The sequence below is a fragment of the Myodes glareolus genome, chromosome 13 (assembly GCF_982192425.1).
Source record: "Myodes glareolus chromosome 13, mMyoGla1.1, whole genome shotgun sequence".
NCBI classification, from domain to species: domain Eukaryota; kingdom Metazoa; phylum Chordata; class Mammalia; order Rodentia; family Cricetidae; genus Myodes; species Myodes glareolus.
In genome coordinates, this window is record NC_142038.1 from 16,525,368 (window position 1) to 16,545,630 (window position 20,263).

Below are 20,263 nucleotides of genomic sequence, written 5' to 3' on the forward strand. Positions count from 1 at the left end.
CTGAATTAGTTTCTACTTTCTGTAAGCACCAGCTTGAAGCACTAATTGTTCCATATACCTATTGAACATTTTCTATTATACCTCTTCTTTAACAGGAAAATGATATGGTCACTAAATAGGTAGCCATAAAGTGATTAGCATGAATTGGTAGTTTTAGAAGTGTCACGGCAAGCTGAGCTAGCTCATTTCTCTTGTGGACACACTTTGGAAACTGAGGCAGAAGTATTTCCACAAGTTTATGACTTGACAAGGCTACGTAAAGAGTTGCATGTTAGCTTGAAAAACAGAGTGAAATGCCTGAACAAATAAAGAAAAGAAAAATGGTACAGAATGGTTCACACACAAATATTTTTCTGTAGTACTTTAAGTACCAATTTGATTAAGTTATATCTTGTGGTAGTGCTAATGTGAAATTTGACGTCTTTACCAAAATGTATTTATTACCATTATTTGATAAGGTATTTATATATTTATTATTGTCTTTATAGTAGTGGAAATTAACCTAGGGCTTCACATAACCTGAGAAAGAATTCTACCACTGGTTTGAATTCCTACCTACTTTCTTACTTTTCAAATTTTGAGATAGGGTCTCACTAAGTTGCCTAGACATAGATAGCCTTTTCCTCACCCTATAGCTCAGACAGTCCTTGAACTTGGGAAGTTCTTGCCTCAACTGCCCAAGGATCAGAATATATAAGCCTCTGCCACAATGCAATCAAGGTCAATTTCCATGTATGTTTTACAAGGGATTATCTAATTCTAACTAACTCTAGCTTTATAAAACCTATTCCAATTCATGGAACATATTCCAGGTTATAAATCTTAACAAATCACTGGATTACATTAAATTCTCATTTTTAATAATCAAGTAATTATGACTAGCTTCAGTTTATAAATGCTGCTTCCCTCACCATTTTTACTAATGTCTACATAACAACCATTGACCACAAAAAGAAAATCAGCTGATGAAGTCCTGGAGAGGAATTACATAAAGCAAATAGGTAATACCGTGAACACAGTCGGAATGCTCTTGTTTTGTGTATAAGAAATGTCATTTGGTTGTCTTAAAGATCAAGGGATGTTGAGCAAAGGGAACTACACATCATGGAAGAAGAGTGGAAGGAGCAAGAGGAGGTGAAGACTTTTGAGAAAACTTCACAGATTGTGTGAGACAGCACTGGAAAACAGGAAGGGGTGATGGGAGGGACAAACCAGAAGGAAGGAAGTTAAGCTGGGAAGAAAGACAGGTAGATACCTGCTGTTGATTGTGCAGAGAACTGCTCTTATAGTGGCGGCAGAAGGGATTCGGATATGAAGATGATTGGGAAGTTTTTAAAGTCAAGTGTTGTGACTTATGAGGGATGGGATGTCTGTCATCTGGGTTCCAACAAAAGCTGGAAAGTGGGATCTGAGCAGAGACAGGCATCTGTACCAAACCTGGGTGTGTGAGAAAACAGTAGTTATGGATAACATCAATTATATATTTCAAGAGAGATTTTTCCATGACAGTCCATCTTTTCCAGGTGAAAATAATTATTTAATTCAAAAACAGGAAAGCGAGTAACTAATTTGTTGACTAATTATTTAAGACAAATTGAGTTTTTCCTTATGAGTATTATATGTTTTTAATAGAGTAAATTAGCAGTATCAACTGTAATATACTTTTAAAAAACTATCAACTGTAATACTACCGGCTGTGATGGTTCAAAACATCATCTGTAAAAGGCACTTTATTGTGGATTGAATCAGACAGACAATGTGGTTGATAATTAACTTTATTCGTGGTTCATCACATTTGAATGCCAAGTCACCCTCCGACTGGATTACAGAATTAAAAATGTTTTTCGAGTACTAGATTGACTAAATGAACTGGTCCAGACCCTGGAACTATTTCAGGTTTCTTAATGACCTAATTGGATTAATTAGTTGATAATTCAATCTACTATTTATTCACTTCAGTGCACTAAGGTGATGCTGAGTCCTCTACAAACCCAGAGGTATTGACTATCTATGATTCGTTGAAAATGTATTCTGAATTTTTTGTTGTAATATTTAATTTTATTTCAAAAAATATTTTGATATCTATCTTATTTGTGACCTTAAAACAGATTACTTCACAATTTCATTTATCATTAAGAAGACTACTTGATATTGTATTTAACATTATATTTTATTAATAATAATTTTAATTCAAAATTGATTATAGGTTATCATTAAAAAAATCTCTGGTACAGTTCCAAACCACAGGAATAAAGTTACTCAGAAAAACACAAGATACAGAAATATTTTTTGATTCTAAACATATAAAATTTACATTTATTCTATTGTATAATTTGTGAAAATGTTCATTAATATGTCTCCAAACAGCACATCTGTTTTATGTAAAAAAAAAAAGGAGAAGAAGAAAAGGAAAGAAAAGAAAAGAAAACCCTATTAACTTGTTATAGCGTTACAAATCTGAATCCCGGACTAGGGAGGATGGATAGGGATGACTTAGACCCCGCAGTGAGCAGCTGACCAGTCAGAGCAGTATAACCATATAGGCCCTCATCAAACAGACAGAGCAAGCTGGTGTTCTCTGAACTTTATGCTGACTGATCAAGGTGGTGACTGCTGAAGATTGTCTTCAGAAAGGTCTTCAAAATAGAAAACACAGACGTTTGCCATGTAGGTGATCGTTTCCCCTTAGGAAAGGTTTTGCAATAGCAGGACCTCCTGCTTAGTAGCATTTGTTGACTGTGGGCTTCCTTTCAGAGCCAAAGCCAATCTTTGAAACTCAACCACTGCTTTGTCAACTAAGTTGACACCATATTTATAAACTTATATTTCATAGGATGACAGCCATTGTCATAGCCACAAGTTGGGACGATGTTTGTCAGAGCGTGTGGTTTAGAAATGTTAGGCAAAAGGAACAGAGACATGAAAGAAATACAGAGACATAGGCTTGTACCTACTGGGAGGGCAACCAAGTGAATCTTAAATCCTTAAAAATGCCTGTGTTTATTTTCCATATGCTTATATACTCCAATCCAAAAAAGCGGGGAAGAAGACAAAAGATTACTTTAACAGGACACAAAGAACAAACAAAACAATTACTTGCTTCAATGCCTGAGAAATCAAGCCACTATTTCTGAAATTAAGTATTCTGATGTTTTAGGCAGGACATACAGCAACAACACCTTAGACCAGGTATCCTATAGGCAGCCACTCCCTGGGTGAAACCTCCTGTCTGACAAAATGAAGGAACAGAAATAGGCTAGGATACTCTGACCTTTGGTCAAGGTGGATTGACCCACCTCTATGAACCATCTTAATATCCAAAATACGAAGTAATCACACCATGATCAGGATATCTTGTTTATAGCCACTCCTTAAGTCAGATTAATATTTACATATTACTCATAATATAATAATAACAGCAATAATATATTGTAATTCCTTCTTTTAGTGTGTGAATAACAGTTCTCAATACTGGGCTGAAGTATTCCACAATATATAATACAAATAATTGTCTGCCACCCAATTTTTGTCGCACTTAGAGAGCAAAGGCAAAAAGAAAGTAGAAAAAGTACTATATTTGAAGTAGAAAAAGTACTATATTTAAAGGGCCTCAAGCAGATTTTCATGAAGGTAGATGAACATCTGCTTTAACTTAGTTACTTATTATATTAACACCTGACACACAGGACAGTCAGAACGTTGAAGCACTAAAGAAAAGAACTGACATTTGTATTGAGCTATGAAAGCAATAGGTATCATGGTATTTGAAGACAGTTGGCATATACTGGAAATCAGCTGTCAGTTTAGTAAGCTTCTTCAATTGTTCCAGCTGGACTTCTTTTGATAATTTGCTACATCTTTTACATCATCATTTGTTGCTTCAGTTTATACTTTGGAATACAAATGGCTCTCTTCTTACAACACATGAATCAACTACTTCTAGATTGCTCACCTTCCCAGAACTGAACGGAGTGTAGGGACTTGTTTTGGAATGGGATCTGACTTAAAGGAATTTACTGCCAGGTTTTGTCTTCTGGTGAGGCTCCTCCATATCAGCAGACCAACTGTTTTGTTTTCTTAGCATTCATGAGCTCAATGGAGCGGGCTTAATTTCTTTATAGAACCTTCCTTTAAACAGATGTTGGCTAAGTGATTGGTACAAGAGGTCTTGCTCTCAGCCTACTACACTTTTATTAAAATCCCTTCCTTTGAGCTTAATTGTTTCCAGCTTTGAATTTAAGCCAAGAGGCATACACAACTTCTTTTAATTATACACAGTTGGCCCAGTTGCAAGAGAGGACAGAGGAAAGGGAAATATGGGAACAGTATGAAATCACACTTAACTATTCTAAGTTTGCCATCTATATTATGACTCCAGAATAATTTTATTTGTAACAGGAAAGATCACTGATCATGGATGACCAAACATATATGAGTTCAAAATATTGTGAGAATTATCAAACTATGATAGACACATGAAGGGAGTATGTACTGTTGGACAAATGTGATTTTCAAAAACAATCAAACAATACATTAATTATTTATAAAATAGAACCAAGAACAGAAAAAATAGAGATATACTAGGGAACATCAGCACAGTATCTTAATAAAATAATTTTGTAATTGTCTATAAAGAATGGTGAATAATACATTAAAATGATTTGCTCATTGGTCATCATGCTAGGTTGTTAATTCATAAAACAACTAAGATAAAGCAAAAAAGGGGGCATTAATGTGAACACTCTCGACTCCAGATGGTTTAACTGAACAAGCCTAGGTGGATATTTGGAAAGTCTTGGTGAGAACTTCTAGATTATAAGAGGAATAATTTGTAAAGTTTGATACAAGAAGATGTTAAATATGAAATATAAAGTTGAAATCAACATACTGAGATTTTTGAATCTCATATCCAGGCGTTTAATATGAATTATGTTTTTCTATGTATCTTTGTAAGATTTTCGGCATGGATAATGATGTAAGTAGAACCCAGAAAAACAGAAACAAAGAAGTAAATAATAAGCATCTTTCATATACCACTAATATATTTCTTTCTTATTTCATATGATGTGAATTAAAGGATTTTTCCATCCATCTACTTTTGCATGTACTGTTTCTGACGTCAGGCTATAAGCAGAACACATGTGGCCTTTTGAAGATTTAAATTGAACAAAATTATTACCTGTGTTCCTTTCATAAAGGTATTTTAGAAAGAATGAATTATGTTAGCACTTTATATTAGGCTTCATGTAGTGCAGATTTTCTACACACTGTGATTTATCTGGACCACATGAAAGTGTCTGAACACGGACTGCCACAATCCATTTTCCTAGATTTTGCTCATATTGAGTTAGTGTCCCAATATATTACCATGAAAAATGATTAAGGGCATGGATTTTAAGACAAAACTCTGTACAGTTCTTGGTTTTACACTTCCTAGTAGCACAATTTCAGACAAATTACTTAATTTAAAGCATTATCTTGTGGAATGAAGACAGAGCTAGGATATATTTTGTAGGATGATTGTAAAGATTACATTGGACAGGCCAAATTTATTTTGTAGACCTCAGCAGAACTGGAATTATTTTTGAATTTTGGAAGCTTCCTTGATACTAAATAATTAGATTCCCATGTAAAGATTATTTTCCCTATTATTATCTTCTTTTTATTATGGGTATACAGGCCTCCAGGTAATTATATGCCAGTAATTTGTTCAGTTTCCTCCCTTTCTTTTCTCTATCTGAGCTACATAAATGCATGAAAGATTTTTGCTCAAGCATCTCAAACTCTGACTTCCACCCAGGCTTCTCTATCATCATCATTTCCTCTTTTGTACGATGTCGGCTACCATGGCTTATGTGGGAATGGAAAGGAAAATACGCTTGCTAGTACTGGATCTTCAAAATTTAGTAGCAATTTATCCAACACTAATGTCTTTTGTCTCTCTCTATCCCAAATAGAAGTAGGATGTGCTCTGACTTTGCAAATGTCTTCACTGCCAAAGATACAATTTGTCATTCTACGCTCAGCCCCAGCCTTGCCTTTTGTGGATTTGAGAGTTTCAGTTTGCCATAGAAATTTGTCTTTGAAAAGTGTATGGCTACTGCAATCGGGCAGTAATTATTGATAATAAAAAGTCAGAAAACTGCAATTTGTTTCTATTTTTAAGTTAATAAAAATACTTTTATCCATTTATTTTACAACAAGAATCCCTAGGAAATAAGTGATCCAATGCCTTTTGTTGTATACATTTGACCAAGATCCATGATATTTTGTGGATCTCTACCACATAGAAGCTACCATCTCTGGGAAACTAGGCTGATCTGGCTCAAGAATGAATGGACAATCATGTTATATTATTAGAATTAGTTACAGGAGGTAAGGCCACATCTTACTGGATGTGAGACTACTGAGATAGACACTGCCTCAATGGGGTTATCAAAATCTTTCTGGGGGCTAGCACAATGGCTCAGTGGCTAAGAGCACTTGTTGCTCTCACAGAGGGCCAGGTTCATTCCCCAGCACCCACGTTTTTGCCTTACAACTATCCGTAATTCCAATTCTTAACCATCCACAACTCCAGTATGGTACCCTTTGTACCTGAAATGTGTGTGTTCATATACATACATACACACAAAACATTCAAAAAATAAGTAAACCTAAAAAATAATCTAAAAGTCTTTTAAAGTACAACAACATTTAATATGTCAGCAATACATTTAATTACTACACTTAAAGAAACATGCTCTGATTCTGAATCTGTCTCTTATTACAATTAGGGTGCATTAAGAGGTCCATGATTCTGACTAGAAGAGGAAAATACTAGGGAAACTATTTTACAATTCAGTTTTCCAGTCACTCTCATGTCACAATGATTAACCTGTCATCAAATCCATTTGTTTTCCTACTTTCCTCTTGACCTTGAGTTATGTTAGATATTGATTATTTTATATTCTTTTAGGTTTTAGTCTCTGAAAAGATAGTCTACTCCAAAAGATGAAAGCAACAATACTAGTCTCATGGTAGGCCTCCAAATGGAGAACTGGCTATTTTCTGGAAAGAGTCCTGTGTTCTCCCAAACACAATAAGGTGAACATACATTTAGTTTTGTCTTAACTACAAATGAGAGGGTACTAACCCTGTGTGGATGGAACAGAGGACCAGGCAAACTTTTTCAACTCGGATGTGAACAAGAAGCATTCCTTGAGGGTGAGCGGAAAACAAAACTATAATTTATCAGTACACTAGTGTCAGAAAAAAATCCGGAATCTCCAGGAAACTTGCTTTCTCCAATGCCTTAATTTAACACGAATTTCTTCCTAAAGAAAAATATAAGTATATTCAGTCTTAATGTATGGTTATTCCTTTCTTGACTCAATGAAGCATAAACAGAAAATAATCGAGATTGTTTTATTTACCTAAAACAAGTATTAGAATAAAAAAATCATTACTTTTCTGTAAAGTTTCAAATGCTTCTTCATATGTATATATAAATTATGAAGATGTTTGGTTTTTTAAATTGACTTTGACACATCATAATGGCAACATTTGTTTCCTAGCATTCTAAAGTCATCTGAAAAAAATTAAACCATTCTAAAAATGAAGAATCACTTCCTTCAGACCTGCTTCAGTAATCATTGAACCAAAATTTTCGAGGGACAGAAGGAACTTAGCCATATGGTAGTGACAAGAATAGATGTTCTCCTTTCTTCCAAATCTAAGCACAAATAGCAGTAAGTGTGCGTTCATGGAAAAAGAAAGAGGAAATTTGAACAGATGTAGGAATATTTACAGAGAAAATGTCATTTTTAGTACCAAATTAGTGTAAATAAGGCAAGAAAATGATAGAATCTCAGAGTGAAGAACAGTTCTTGAGAAAACAGCTCTATGCTTTCCTGTGTTCAAAGCTCCTAGCTCACAGCATGAAAAAATTTTTAAAAAATTTTTTTAATGAAATGTGTTATGAGTTTTGTGATCTGTTCAGATTAGCTTGGTTTAAAGAGAACCAAGCAAAACAAGCAAGCAAACAAAGAAACCAAAATTCTAAAGGAAGAATTGGGAGGAATGCCAGGGGAAATTTCACTCTGAGCTATTATAGCATAAACCTGATGCTGTTTGAGACATGCAGACCTGTGGAAGCCTAGCTGGAAGGACAAAGTCACAGCAGTCAGCAGGTAAATGGCAGTTTAACCTGAAGCTGAGAATTCCGATACAGAGAACCGTGAGGATTTCAGTGAATTTATAACTCTTGTGTCTGAGCAGAAATGAGAAGAAGCACCCTATAGTAGCTGACTGAGCCCTTCTGTTCCAGTTGAAAAGTATGTGATAATCCAACCAGGTATGATTTTAATAAAGCACACCAAAGAGTTTACAATGGGGAAAGGAGGTTTTACATTCAGTAAGCATGGGAATTAAAACTATTACTAGTCATTGAAAGAGTGACAGTTATTAAACTGAGGAAACTGGTGATTTTTTTCTTGCTGACACAGATTCCAACAAACCATAATTTAATTTTCCCATGCCTCAGTTATTTTTCAGAATCAGCACAAGACTTTAATGGCAAGGTTCTTAAATAATAGCTCCGGAAAATGGTCCCATCGAGGGGAGGCTATCATCACAGGGTAAATAGACCCACTTATCCAGAATCCTCAGCACCATGCTCTGTGATGTAAGAGAATGACAGTAGAGTTTCCTCTGGCTCTAAATATCAACTCCAGTTGGGTAATTTACATGGTCAAACTAGTCATTTTCTGTGAGGATATTAAGATAGGGTTTCTTACTAAGTAGACCAGCCTGACCTTGAATTCACAGAGATCCACCTGTCTCTGTTTCCCTGAGTGCTGGGATTATGGGTGTGTGCCACAATCACAGGCTTAGCTGTGAGGGACTCCTACAGCAAAGACTTGGCGGATTGGGAAAATCTGTCCCAAGAGTGAGAAGGGAGTGAAGAGTGAAATCTTGCTCGTGCTGAGGTTCACACTCAGTTTGACCATGGTAATGCCAGACAGTATTGTTTGTTTCAGAGAATGTCACTCAAAACTACCTCTTCTCCAATTGCACCAATAAACCTTTTGTCTAGCTCTTTGTATCAGTGAATAATGGTGGTAGATGTTGGGTTTTATTTCTTTTTTTTTTTTTTTAGTAAATTTTATTAAATTATAAAAGTTTCCATTTCCACCCCCCCTCCCAACACCCTCCCACTACCCCTACTCCCCCTCCTCCTCCCTCTTCGTCCCCCAGGGCAGTCAGGGTTTCCTGCCCTGTGGGAAGTTCCAGTTCCTTCCCCCTCCCTCCAGGTCCAGGAAGGTGAGTGTCCAAACAGACTGGATCCCCAAAATCCATTATATGTAGAGGAAACAGGTCCCAGTGTCATAGTCAATGGCTTTTCAGAAAGACTTCGGGTCAGCCACAGTCAGAGAATCCGGCCAAATTCGGAGAGTCTGGTTAGATCACGTCCTCTTTCAGTCCCAGTCCAACTGGCCTTGGTAAACTCTCATCAGATCCGTTCCCTTGTATCAGTGGGTGATAGCATCCCTCGCAGTACTGATTTCGTTTTTCATGTTCTTCCTCCTTCTGCTCCTCATTTGGACCTCGGGGGGCTCAGTCCGGTGCTGCAATATGGGTCACCGACTGTATCGCCGTCCTTCGTCAGATGCAGGATCTATGGTGATAAGCAAAATATACATCAGTATGGACATGGGCCACGGCCGATTCTGAGTATATTAACCATAGGCATTGGGTCATAGTATCTGATTCTAGAGGATCAAGGAATAACACTCTTAAATTGATTCTTCCTGCATAGTTATGATTAGACTTCTGTTTTAAAAAACATAAAACTTAAAAAAATTCCTTGGTTTTACATCATAAACTAAACTTCCCCTCCCTCCTCCTTCCCAATTATCCTCCCAACTCCCACTGCATCCACTCCTCCCCCACTGTTTCTCTTTAGATACAGGCAGATGTCTCATTGATATCAGCAAGACATGGCCTATTACACTGCAGTGAGGCCAGGTGCCTCTCCTTATTAGACATTTTTGAGGTTTCACTATTTTACATGATGAAAGTAGGGTTAATAATGATAACAAAAAGGAGAAGGAGAAGCAAGAGAAGGAAAGGAATGGAAAAAGAAAGTAGAGGAAGAGGAAGAGAAAGTCGTATCATCATCTTCTTTATAATAGATATTATGCTATTCTTGTATTAGTAGAAAATGTAATCTCAGTTCTTTCACGACGATTATTCTTCCAATGTGTCTCTGCACGTTCTCAAAGAATGGTTAATGGATTTTAGATTCCTTGAGGGAACCTCTGTGGTCAGAGCATTAATGCTACAGTCTCTGCTGCTTCAGCATGCTGCCTAAGAATGCTCCTGATGAAGCAGTAATAAATATGAAGCCTTCTGTAGCACTACTCTTGAGATCCAATGTTTCAATTTGTTTTAATATTCCATCTTCTGTGGAGAAAATGCAGATGAAGGATGTCATGGTGCAGCCAGTGTTCTTTGACAGGAAATATTTCTGTGATAACTTGAACTCCAAACAGAATGAACTACCTTTTGTTTATTTCCCTTATGAAACGTTAGCTGGATTTGAAAAGACAATCAAAAGAAGATGATATTTTTCAGACACAGATACTTGCTATATATTTTATCAAAAGTGAAAAATTTGAATGAGTCACTTGAATAAAAATGATATTTTCTACCAAAAATGAAATTCAAGCTCCTAGGAAAAAAAGTAGAAATTTGAAAAATTTGTGTATTTTACTGGTAGTTTGACAGCTTTCCAACATTATAGTCATTTTTGATGGGATAGCTGGTAGTAGTTACAAATGAATATTTTTTTCTACAATGATACATGTCAACAGTTGGAAGTCCTGTCTAAAGTAGCATACTATTCTAAATTACCATTGACTGGTGTGATCATACATCAATAAATGATTCATTCAAGTACAAGATGAGCAAGTGAATTTTATTTAATATAAGACAGTATCAAATATTTATTGATACCATGTTAGATTGCACATCACAACTAACAGTCAAGAAACTGGTTGCTAGGATTTGGTATAATGTTAATTGATAGTTCTATAGTCATCTGAAAGTTTACCAAAATGTGCCTTTGACAGTTCCATACCTATTTGAAACTGAACTATTTACATGCAATGCAACAAAGATTCCTATGAGAAATATAAGAATGAAAAATTCATCTTAAAAACCACGTTTTGTTTTTTGTTTTTTTGTTATTCAACCAGGCTGACCACCAACTCACAGAGATATGCCTGCCTCTGCCTCCTGAGTGCTGGGATAAAAGGCATGCACCACTATGGTTCAGCTAATAACCAAGTTATTTTTAGTCTTGCTATTCATTCAAATATTTATAATAGTATAAAAACTACTACTATACTATTTTTGTTAGAAAATCATGCTACACTTATTTTTAAATTTTTTTATCCATTTTCCATACCTACCCTGTTCCTCCTTCTCCTTCTCTGCACTGTGTCTTGAAATGGCCATTTTGTAAGGTTCAGCTACCTGAGGAGAATTCTTTGGAGTTCCCAGTAATAGCCAACGGTTTCAGATTCTGGCTTGACCACATCATGCAATTCCCTTTTTAATGGTTTTAGAATAGTCCCCTCCAATTCAGAGAACCGCTGAAGCTGAAGTAGGCCAAGATTTCCATTTAAAAAGAAGTGAAAGGAATAGATAATGTGGGCCGAACAGTCAAAGGCAAGAAATGACTATGAGGTCTTTCAGTGCTCCTAGGCACCACTGTTGTCCTGGGGAGAACTATGTGTATGTATCACCCTGGGATAATTTTCTGCTTCCGTGTTTACATACCACTCTCTTGGATTCTAAGGAGACTTCACTATTCTGCCACTTTGATGGCAGAAAAACAGGTTAAAAAAAAGAAGAAAGAACAACAACAACAAAAGAAGAAGCAGAACCTTGGCAACATTAACATTTTTCTTTCAACAGCAAAACCTAAACTGGGTTTTAATTGAAGCAGATTATGATCATTACAATCAAATTAGGATCACAAGTCACGTAATTTTGTACCTGCTTATTCATGAGTTTTATATTACAGAAAGTTTCCTTGTAGTTATTGATATGAACATTTTTCAAAAGAAAAATTTCTATTAGTTTTAATGCAGAAAAATGGTCAAATTTGTTATCTAGTGATCACACTTAAACTCTTTCCAAATTTTATTTTAAAATATTTTAAACCTTTAAAACTCTCTGAATCGTATGTACAGTTTAATAAACAACAATATGTCCTCTTACCCAATATATATATATATGATATCACATTGAAAACTTATATTGACATTGTTTGGGTAAAAGATTCACTCCAGCTCCTGGATTGTTCAGGCGGGGACTCAACCCCTGAGAAAGTGTACCATCATTGGCTCCACCCCTGTGGACATTAAAAGCCCTCACCTCCTGGGTTCCCCTCCTGGTCTCCTCAACTTCCCCTGGGGCTACTCAGGAATGCTTTGCTCAGAATAAACCCGGATTTATTAATTCGGTTTGTTTGCTTTATTACAGCAACAGCGGCAGATTCTTAATAACCAGAAATTGAATTTAACATGTCTGTGGAACCCAAACAGCAATTGGCTACATTACTGCCATGACAGGCTCAATAAAGACCAGCCAAAAAGCAGGCCTGAGTTTTGATTTATCCTAAGGCAACACCTGACTCCAGGAAAGAGCACAAAGTGAGACCACCCAGGCACCACCAGAAATGGACCAAACAGCATACAAGGGGAAAATACCTAAGGTTCCAACCATTGTAGATGTAATGATCTGTTCTGTCTCTTTAAGGGACAAGCCACGCCCAGTTCCTCCATTTCTGTATATAGGATCATGAAATGTTCTTTAGCTCAACACATACCTGTTCCCTTTCACCAAGACATCCCTAGACAAATGTCAACCAATCAGGGCTCCTGAACCTTAGATATCCCCTAGCCCCTACCTCTACTAGGCTAAAAAAAAAAACAAAAAACAAAAAAACCCAACCCCAACTGGACTCAGGGCTCTCTGCTCTCATAGCTTCATTGGACAGACCAAGATCGAGCTTTAAATAAAGGCTCTTTGCTTTTACATACGGGATTCAGTTTCCATTGTGGTCTTTTGGGGTGTTCCCGTGATATGGACATAACAATAAACAATAAACTCACCCCCTGTTGTAGGAGGCTGCTTGTTTATTCCCAAAATAATCACACAGAAACTATATTATTTAAAACACTGCGTGGCCAGTGACTCTAGCACTTTCCTAGCAAGCTTTTACACATTAAATTAATCATTTCTATTATTTTATATTTTACCACGAGGTTTGTGGCCTACCGGCTAGGTTCTACCTGGTGACTTGCATCTTTCTCCTCTGGCAGCTCCATGGCGTTCCTTTGACTCTGCTTTCTTTCTCCCCCCATTCACTTCAGTTTTACCCACCTAGCTCTGTTCCCCTATAGCTCTATTATAGGCCCAAAGCACTTTCTTATTAATCAGTGTTAATCACAGCATTCAGAGAGGAATCCCATATCAAACCCCCATTACTATAAAGAAGGTGTGTTATTAAAACATTTCACATGTTCTATTACCTGTATAACTCCACAGGGTCTTGAATATTTACTGCTGATACAGCTAGAACACAAGTGATATTTATCATTAATTTCTAATTTCATCCTCTTTTTAATTAAAGTCAATTTAGACAATTAGAGTTATAATCTAAGTTTTTAGATTTCCATTAAACTGCCATAGAGCTTAGAGGGACGATTTTCATTTGCTTTTAAATATTTGCCTGGAGTTTCAGTCATTAACTTTTAGGATGTTTTTCTTTCTCTTGTAAAAGTTCTATACACCTTGCCACAGTGGAGTTTAAAATAACTCCTCACTCTAAAAATACTACATGCCATTTTAAAAACCTTTAGAAAATATGGAAAAATTTAAAGGTGAAAATCCTAACCCCCCGCAGGTCTATCACACACAGCTAACCTTGACAATCGTCTTTATTCTGCTAATTTTAAAGTGGAGGCATGGCTTTACCAATGATTCTTTAAAATCTTTACTTTAAAGGTTCTAAGAAAAGGGAGGGGGAGATAATGGATTTAAGTATTGTCTCCATAGATAGCCGATCATCCTAACAGTATGAAGACCCCCAAATCAAACAAAGACAATAACCACAGTGGCCAGTGAGTATTTTGAATTGTTTAGATGGGTTGTCTTGCTTTCACTGTTATGCGTGTGTTTTGGTTGTTGTTCTACTGCAGAATACCTAAGAAAATATAATCTCTTAAGACAGGGGAAGATTTATTGACTCTATGGTTTTGTAGCGCCTGGTAGCAGTTCCTGTTTGGGGAGGCTCTCTTATGATTTTTGTCTTCATAGTCTGGCAGTTGGGTTTGGGATGGTCAACTGGACCTCCATCACCATTCATGGCTTCCATTGCTCTCCAGGTAGACGCTAAGGGCAATGACAGAAGGAAAGACTTTTTGAGTTTTCAGTTCTCGAACCCATACAGAACAACTACTCCATAACCTTCTGATCAAAGCAAAACACAGGGTCACTTCAGAATGTAGCACTGTGAAAGAGTCACTCATTTCTGGTGGGAGGTGCTTCAAGTATTTTTTGCTGACATTTAATCTGACGAGGATTTAAAGAACATACCAAGTACTCACTGTTTGAGAAAATGTCTATCAGAATTTGGAGGAATGCCCTTAAAATTTAAATTCATTAGATGAAATACAGTGAGATATATTTTGAGAATTGAAATTGTATTTTTATAGTAAATATTAGTAGTATTTCATAAATATACCCAGGGTTACAAACCCCAATATTTGTGAAGCTATAAGAGTTCTGATAATACCCAAATAGGTCAGAACTGGATGAGTTAAACAGGGATGTATTGCATGTTGAAAGAGGGTTAGAAGATTATTTGGTGACTATATGAATTCCATGATGTCAAACTACAGGTATATTAAAAAAAAAAAAAAAGACCTACATCCCACCAAGTGGTTTCTGGAAGTTAACAAATATGCTCTGAACTTCTGATGGGAAGAGGCTTCATTGTAAGGACAATGCAGAAGAAGTAAGAAGGCAGAAGATGTCAGTATCTGGCTTCAAGTCTTTTGTCTCTTTTCAGTAGGTAGACAGTAGGAACTGACAGAAAACAGGGTTATGAACAGAAGAACAGAAAATAACTCTCACAATTAGATTCTACAGAGTAGATCCTTGACAAAGGAACAAATTAAAAAAATATGAAAAAAAATCTTCTCATGAAGGGGAGTTGGGACAATTGGAAAACAATGAGCTCAAAATAGATCATTAGCCTAAATGTGAAATATAAAATGTTAACGTTTCTAGAAGATACCGTAGGAAGTTCAGGTGGTGGGCTTGGATATGATCATGGATTTTCAGATATTATGCATTAAAAAATATGAAAGGAAAAGTATGATAGGTATTTTAAAATTCAGAATTCCTACTCTTTGAACAAACAAAAAGACCATGTCTTAGAAGCATATTTTCATAACTCACATTAGTAAAAGAACCTATCTCCAAAATATATAATGAGCATTTTTTAAAACAATAGTCAAACACTACCACCAAGTCAATCAAAATCAGCCAAAAGACTGTAGCAAACAGTTCACCAAAGAACACACAATGAGAATAAAGCATATGGAAAAGGTCACCCACATCCATTACCATGACAGAACACAGAACACGCCAGTACCTGACAGAAACACCTCCATTTCTCTGAGAGCGAAAAACTATACTATCACTTTGGAAGAAATCTGGGAGTTTTCTGCAAAGATCAACATAGTTTTATCACACAATTTAGGCATTCTGTTCTGAGGCATTGGACTCATCTCTAAACAAGACATTTACACCTTTCAGGCTCTGAGAACATTGCAGAAGAGAGGCCCGAAAGCATTTAAGAGCCAGACGGTTAGGGTAAAGCACAATGGAACGCCGTCATCTAGGCTTGATGTGATCATTGTTCTTATGAGCTCATAACTGCAGTTATATGCACTGATAAGATCCTAACGAGGCCCTGTCAATGACCAGTCTTGAAAAGGCAAGCTTCACAGTCATGGTCTTTACTACTGAACTATTGGCTTCTAATGGCTTCTGGTAGCGAGATTTTAATGTCTCTAGTTGTGTCCTAATGGCTAAACTGATCAGGCTCCCGTGGGCTGTTCCAAACCAACTGGGACAGGTCTAGGTAAATTCCGTGGGTCACCAAAAAAACATGAGAAGTAGTGCATTAGGGACACAGGGGATTAAATAGCAATACTAAGGGAGAAGGAGTGGGGCAGTAGTGTGATCAGTATGCATTGCATATATGAGTGAAATTGCCAAACAATGAATATAATTAACAGTACTTAGAATCTATATGTATTAGTAGAAGATTTGTTCATGGACATCAAACACTGAGAAACTAAATTATTCTTCAACTGGTGAACTAAATAAGCTAATAAGCAAGTTTGGCATGCTTATACAATTGCACACTGTCAAACAACAAGGGTCAGTTATCAGGCACAAGATGAAGAAATATCAAGGATATAATACTGAATTTAAAAAGCACAGTTTTAAAAGGTACTATATAATATGATTGATAATTATTAATATGAACGGTACTATTTAACCTATAATCTGTCATGTAACTCAGGTAAAACCTTAACACAGAGAAAAATCAAATAATTTCAATTCTCAGAAAGGTTCAGCAGTGTAAGGAGTGAAATGGTTAGTTATCCCTTAAGATTTAAAGTACGGCTAATAGAGAAAAGATGAATAAGTAAAGAAACGGCATACTCTAATGATGGATATGACTTGATTTTATGCAAGCCTATATAAAATAATTAGCCCTAACTTAAACTATGAGAACAATTTTATCACTGTCTTAACCTTGGTAACAATTGAGTATGCTAATGTAACATATTTATGATAGGAAAGATGGTGGCAAATGATGGGGAGCTGACACTGAGAAACTACCCCTGTTTTATTTGTTCAAGTTTTTGATGCATTGAATATTTTTAAAGTCTTCAAAAATGAACTATTTTATGTTATGGTTGTGCTTTCTGATAAAATGAAGTACAATAATTTGAGTTGCAGTATTTATTTCTTGATTGTTAAATGATTTACCTGTATAATAGGCCAGGTAAAATTTCCTTTAGGTACAGAAGTGAAATCAAGCAGATCGCACCTGGGTGAGACATAGCAGTCTTGTGTAGCATGTATAGGAATGGAATTCCTGGAGACAGGTGGTGAGGGGTTGTATCTAAATGAATCATCTGCCTTTGTAAGTACAGCTACATACAAATGCTTTGTGTGGGGATTTGTCCATTTCAGAAAATAATTTCCTTAGGTGGTATTATCTTATGAACCATATTTGTTTATTTGAAAAATCACTTTTGAGAGGAGAAATACGATATGCAACTCCATGAATTCCAAAAGTTTTGACACACTTTTCAACAATACCGTTTTAATAACAATTAACACACTTAGAAAAATGTTTTGAATATTTTCATTGTGAAGACGATTTATTAATCTTATTGAAACTACCAGAGAAGAAATAGATGGAGAAAGACTAAGAAAATTTCTATAAACAGAATTAAATTTCTATACAAAGAATATTTAAAATGAAAATTACTAGCCCAGTCATTTGATTTTCTTCTATGACCCCATACTCAGTGTGAGGTTCAATCTGGCTAGGACAATAATGTGTTCAAATATACTCCAGATCTTTGTCAAATAATTACCTTTGAGATCAGCAGTAGCCTGCACTATGGCCTGGTTGCATCTAATCTCATTTAGTGACTCTCTGTTGACCTCTTTCCTAGATATAAGATACCATCACCTCACGTTCTATACATTCAGATTTTAAATTTGAGTAAACAGTATTACTGACAAGTTAATTCCACATTAAGTTACACCCTTGATTAACCTTTCCTAGAGGGATGTAGATTTTATGGGAATGAAGAAACTTAGTAATATATCTTAAATAAATCAACTCAGATGGACACTGATGAACAGGTTAGGCCAGACGATAAGGCAATTGTTTTGATTGATTGGTCTCCAGGCATGGTTCCTGGAAATCACATAATGAAAAGCAGAGGTACTCATGGGTCTCAAGAGGACTTCTTGAGCGTTGAACCTAGGCTTAAGCTCTGAATTTCTGCTTATTCCATGTGAGGAGAAGTAAAGGGTAGACAAGAATGAAGTTCATAAGTAACTGGATTGCACATCCATGCTAGTAAACATGGAAGACACATATACACACGACGTAGGGCGAGAGATGAACTGAATGAAGTTTGATTTCTTCATTCACTCAGATTCTTCGCAATGGGGACAAGGTCACTCTTTAGAAAGACTTTAAAATGAAAACAAAGCGACACCATAGCCTGATTTTTAGAAAACAAACAAACAAAAAAACCCCTTAAGCAAGCATAACTATTTCTTGGAAATAGCAAATATTCACTCAAAATTGTATATTTTCATACACTGTTCATAGGCTATCTAAAACCATTTCAACATGTTTATCTTACATTTAAATACATAAAAGTGATTTATAGAAAGCAGAAGGAGAATAAATATTGTTGCAGACCAAGTGAACCGTTAATATTTTATGATGCCAACATGTAAACAAGTTACTAATAATAAAGTTTCTTTCACCAATGAAAACATAGCCTCGAGCCTAATAAGGATTTGTAACTTCTACCTTATGTTTTGATTTTTTAGAAGTTAAGAATATTCTAATACCAGGATTCTACATTCTTGGAGTAGAGAAACTCTTTCAGAACTTTATTTTCAAATTTTCCTGGCGTTCTTCTGTTTTTCTAACTTTATTCTTCATTATCTTACATCATACCAATGACACTTACAATTCTAGCTGCAGTTTTTTCATGTGATATATGACCCTGTGTTTTCTTTCCATAGATCCAGGGCTGCATAGACAGCTATATTTTCTGCAAAGACCATCCAACGTAGTAGCCATTGAAGGAAAAGATGCTGTCCTGGAGTGTTGTGTTTCTGGCTACCCTCCGCCAAGTTTCACCTGGTTACGGGGCGAGGAGGTTATCCAACTGAGGTATTACAGACCCACGGGGACCCTAGGGAACTATATACTTTTACTTCCTTTTACTTCCTGATAGGCACCAAATATTCCAGTTTCTCAAAATAATTTGATTTGTTCTCAAATTCCTTTGGCACGATATTTAATTATTGGAAATAGATGATAAGGAAAGAAGTAAAAGCTCATGGCTTCAGTTCTGAAGGGAAACTAAATTGGCATATAGAGATGCAAGAACGTTCAGATGATGTCATCACAGGAACATTCCTGAGAAGGTAGATCGTATATGTTCATAACTCACGCATGCGCACATATACACATGTTGCCTAACGTGTGGAAATCATTTCATATTATATGCATATACATATATTTCACATTCCATATAGAAAATCATCACATGGAATACCATAGATATAAACAATTTCTCATTATCAATTATATTTTAATAATAGTGAAGACAGAAAAGAAAGCATTTCTTCAGTTTAATGTGTTACATACCATTTTTAAAGATCTGCATAGATATTTTAGTTCCAAATGTGCCTGCTTTTATTCATAATACTTATGGGATAAGATATTATAAATTCCCTTATATTTATATAAATATAACATAATGCTGGAGAACATGGCTCAAATTGGATTAGCCCAAGATTAATAATAAGTGAGAGTTAGAAATCAAGTTGATAGTTAATTGGAATACTTAGTCAGAACCACCTTGATTAAATGGATCCCACTTAACAAATTAAGTTCATTGATTAGAATGACTGCTATACTCCTTTTAAAACATTTAATTTCTGTGATGAGATATGTGCATAGATCATAAATTATTGTTTAAATTTCATCTAATTTAAGTAAGTATTTGGGCAATAATAAGACAGGATGTCTTCCCAATGTTTCTGAGGTCATGAAGGCATACAGAAAATCTGGTAACTGCCTCATGTTGATACAGCCAGATGCTCTTGGTTCAGTTGGAGTGTGACTTTTTATATAGTGACTGAGTTACATGTCAGAGTAGGAGACATTGATTTCCACCCTGGAGAACCATTTTTTTTTTTACCTTGAGGCCCTAGAATTTAAAATGAAAATTTAAATTTATTTTATTAGATTATTTAATAAATTATTATTTACTAGATTATTTTGAAATTGTTTTTATTAGTTTTAGAATAGAAATTTCTTATTTTCTATACATTATTACACTTATTCTGTAAGTGC

The 20,263-nt window shown here is 35.7% G+C and overlaps 1 protein-coding gene across 1 annotated transcript in view; it reads left to right on the forward strand.

Annotated features, from left to right (window-relative positions):
- Dcc (DCC netrin 1 receptor) overlaps nucleotides 1–20,263 on the forward strand; it is a 1,076,497-nt gene that overhangs the window by 526,535 nt on the left and 529,699 nt on the right. Inside the window, 1 exon segment of the mRNA XM_085676444.2 lies at nucleotides 18,922–19,072. Within this exon segment, the coding sequence (XP_085532570.2) occupies nucleotides 18,922–19,072 (151 nt within the window).